The sequence below is a fragment of the Diadema setosum genome, chromosome 1, assembly GCF_964275005.1.
Source record: "Diadema setosum chromosome 1, eeDiaSeto1, whole genome shotgun sequence".
NCBI lineage: Eukaryota > Metazoa > Echinodermata > Echinoidea > Diadematoida > Diadematidae > Diadema > Diadema setosum.
In genome coordinates this window covers 6547098-6550438 of record NC_092685.1, presented here as the reverse complement: position 1 = coordinate 6550438, position 3341 = coordinate 6547098, and the positions used below count along the sequence as shown (strand labels likewise).

General features: G+C 37.0%; 1 protein-coding gene across 1 annotated transcript; it reads right to left on the bottom strand.

The window, feature by feature from the left end:
- Positions 1 to 2456: 2456 nt before the first annotated feature.
- Positions 2457 to 3068, bottom strand: LOC140233997 (uncharacterized). The gene has a single exon (XM_072314083.1). It carries the CDS (start codon positions 3066 to 3068, stop codon positions 2457 to 2459), a length of 612 nt encoding a protein of 203 aa, XP_072170184.1.
- Positions 3069 to 3341: the final 273 nt, after the last annotated feature.

Genomic DNA, 3341 nt, shown 5'->3' with positions numbered 1-3341 from the left:
AAAAATACACACCAAAAATACATATATAAAAATAACTACCAAAAATAATTCTACAAACGACCCTTTCACTCATATGTGTATTTGTATCCATACTGGCAAGTGTATACCATCCATGCACAGTCTTCAGTAGTTGTTGTTGTTGTTGGTTTTTTGTTTTGTTTTGTTTGTGGTTTTTTTGTTTGTTTGTTGTTGTTTTTTTTTTTTTGGGGGGGGGGTTAATGTCAGACTGCTAGGCAGAGTTTGTCCCAACATACCTAAGAAATATCCAAGATTTTCTATAAACGTGACAGTCCAAACTGCTTTCTCTTGAAACATTCATGTATTCTACTCTTTCTCAGAGCTAAGGTCAGTTAATTGAGTGAAGACATCAGAAATCCCAACGTAAATCTAGTTATTTGCAATATTCAGCTATCCCACCCGGGTATGTATGCCCATGATTTTTGATCGTGGCTATATACACTGAATGAAACATTGAATGATCTTTACGTCGATGAACAGCAATTTGGCAATCAGTTGCAATTTAGAGACTGGTGTTGCACGTTATGTCAGAACTCCTGTGCTCAATAGATGTAAAATTCGAGTACATCAACATTTCCAACAATTTGAGCTATGCTCTAGTGCTCTGCTGATATGCAATTATATACAAAATAAGGGAACCAAAATTGCACTTTCAGTAGAAAACTCATTATTATATATTGGATGTTTCTATACATATAAAAAAAAATAGGTATGAAAAAATGTATAAAAGGTAGAAAGGTATAAGAAAGGAAAGTATGTGTTGAAAGTTTCACAGAAACGTGTTATTGTGGTTTTAAGAAAAAAATAGTGATGAGTAAACAGTTTTCAAAAAGTCTACATAAATAAACAAGTATACAAGCTGTATCATATAATGCATTTGTATATCTGTATGTTATACATATGTACATAGAATATGTATGTATGTAGGCCTATATGTATATATACATAGGATATGTACATTCATCCCACTTGTACCAACTAAAATTAAGTTTTATTGCATAATACCCTTATGACATTAACCTTAATCCCTGGTAAAAAGGGACAGTGAACAAAAATGAGGAAAAAGTACAATTTCAGTGCTTTTCATATTGTGCAAAATTTCAAAGAAGATGATTAGGAGCAGTAATATACAGTCAGCAAGGGATGGGGATATTAACATATGTTATGACATTGTTAATGTTTGATCCTGTTCCATTTCGATCGGGAAAAAAAAGAGGGAAAATATCTGAAGTGACATGGAGATTTCTCATACACTATGGGTCACTCTAGTACACTTTCCTATTGCACAAGTAAAAATGGATGACCCTATCGACTTAGCTGGTAAGCATCTTGAAGTGGTTTAGTTCATGCGACCCTTATGCCACTATTCTTTCATTGTTTGAAATTGAGAAACTGCAACTCAATTTTTCGTCTTGAAAATACATGTACATATTTCTTTCAGAACAGGCCAAAAACCAAAAAAATAAAATACTCCATTAAGGGGCCTTGCACTATAAAAAAAAAAAAAAAAAACAAACACCAACAACATACATTCAAATTCACAAGATTACAATCAAACAAAAGTACATATATACAAGTATATACCAGATAACAAAGATAAAGAATACTTAACAAGATTGAGAAAGAGTGAAAAATATAATGAGCATATACAAAAACAACAAAATAAATGAGTTGCCAGTTCCTGGTGCCAGAAATAAATATATTGCACTATGTTTTGTCTTTATTTTTGCTTGTTTGTTTTTTTTTTTTTAAGAAAATCAATCAAATTCAAGAGACAAACTTGTACAACTCTGCTTCTTCAATACAGGAACAGACGATGAAACTTGCATACTATGAGGTAACATTACGGTTTGACCTTTGATATAATGTAAAGATCTCTTATAATATTCAGTATACGGGGCGTTTTGATTTTCAATTGGCAAGAACGTGTATATCGAGTTCCTGGCGTATGGAAATTACGAAAAGCATTTCTTTTGAATACACTGGTATACCATATCGTTATTATAAATACATAATAAGATACCTCTGATATTGTCTCCTTGGTATAATCGTTTGCCAGTTTGATTGACGGGTGTATCACTGGATATAGAAAATGAGCATTAATTTTTATACCAAACGAATATATCAATTTTTACATTTTTGTAAGAGCATCCTCTGCCGCAAATCATGTGTGCCCTGAAATATGTTCACAGAATAATCATGATTATGGAAAGGCTCTGTCATTTGTTTAACAGAGTTTAACGTAACGACGCACTTTGATTTTACGATTTGAGCCTGGTAACAAAGGAACGTTTGTCGGACATTCAACATAACTCTGAAATTGATCATTACTCACATTCGTATATGTAAAATACACAATGATTATGACGTATAGAAAAGACTATCAAAGCGTGTCGAAATTTCGTTGGGAATATACTCTGTCATGGAGTTTTTGTCGCTTAGTCGTCTTTGACGTACAACTTTCCAATGAATGAATCTTGATGCACAACATTGGGAATCTCGAGCACGTCAAACTTAGAAAACTGTTCCTTGAGCTTATAAAGCGTCCCAAGGGTGTCCATCGACGACGTCGCGTCGCTGGTCAACTTCCGATCCTCCTTACCGACGTACATCTCCACGTATCCAAGTATGGTGGTCATCCTCGGGAGCGTCTTGCGGAGACCTCGCAAGAGCTGCTCGATGAAGATGCTGCACTCCTCGCATGGTGAGTAGAAGCTGAAGAGGAGCAGGGTGTGGTCGGCATCGTTAAGGTAGGCCATGTCCTCCAGGTTCGAGATCAGGTGGCAGAGAATGCGCTGCTCGGCGTGCTCCACCTGCCCGTGGCGACTCCGGCTGCAGGTCGCCACGGCAAAGTCCCACGACAGCAGTCCTCCGTCGCCGAACTCCTGGCCGCGGAAGATCGGTCGGTCTGGATAAAGTCCGGCCAGGTCGAGCGAAAATGCGGCAAACTGCTTCCGATTTGGTGATCGGACAGCTATCTCATCCTTGAAAGTCAGATAAAGACGTTTAAAATACTCGAATGCTTCTTCAATGGATGCCGTCGAAGCCATGGCAACAAAAGAAGACACTGAATGATCGATCGCTACATCAATATCTATATCAATGTTAGTTTGGTGTCAAGAAAGTAGAGAAAGTAGTAGGCCTACAATGTGAAATCCTGAATTTCTGCCGTGAGGTTACCATAAATCTGACTCTAAACCCTTGCAGGAACTTGAAACGCGACATAAGAATCTCTCCCTTCTTTTTACTTTCCAATAGACGTTAGCACAGCAAGTCGAGAACTCTGTCGATAATCCACATTCATTTTCTCAGAAAATCCGCTG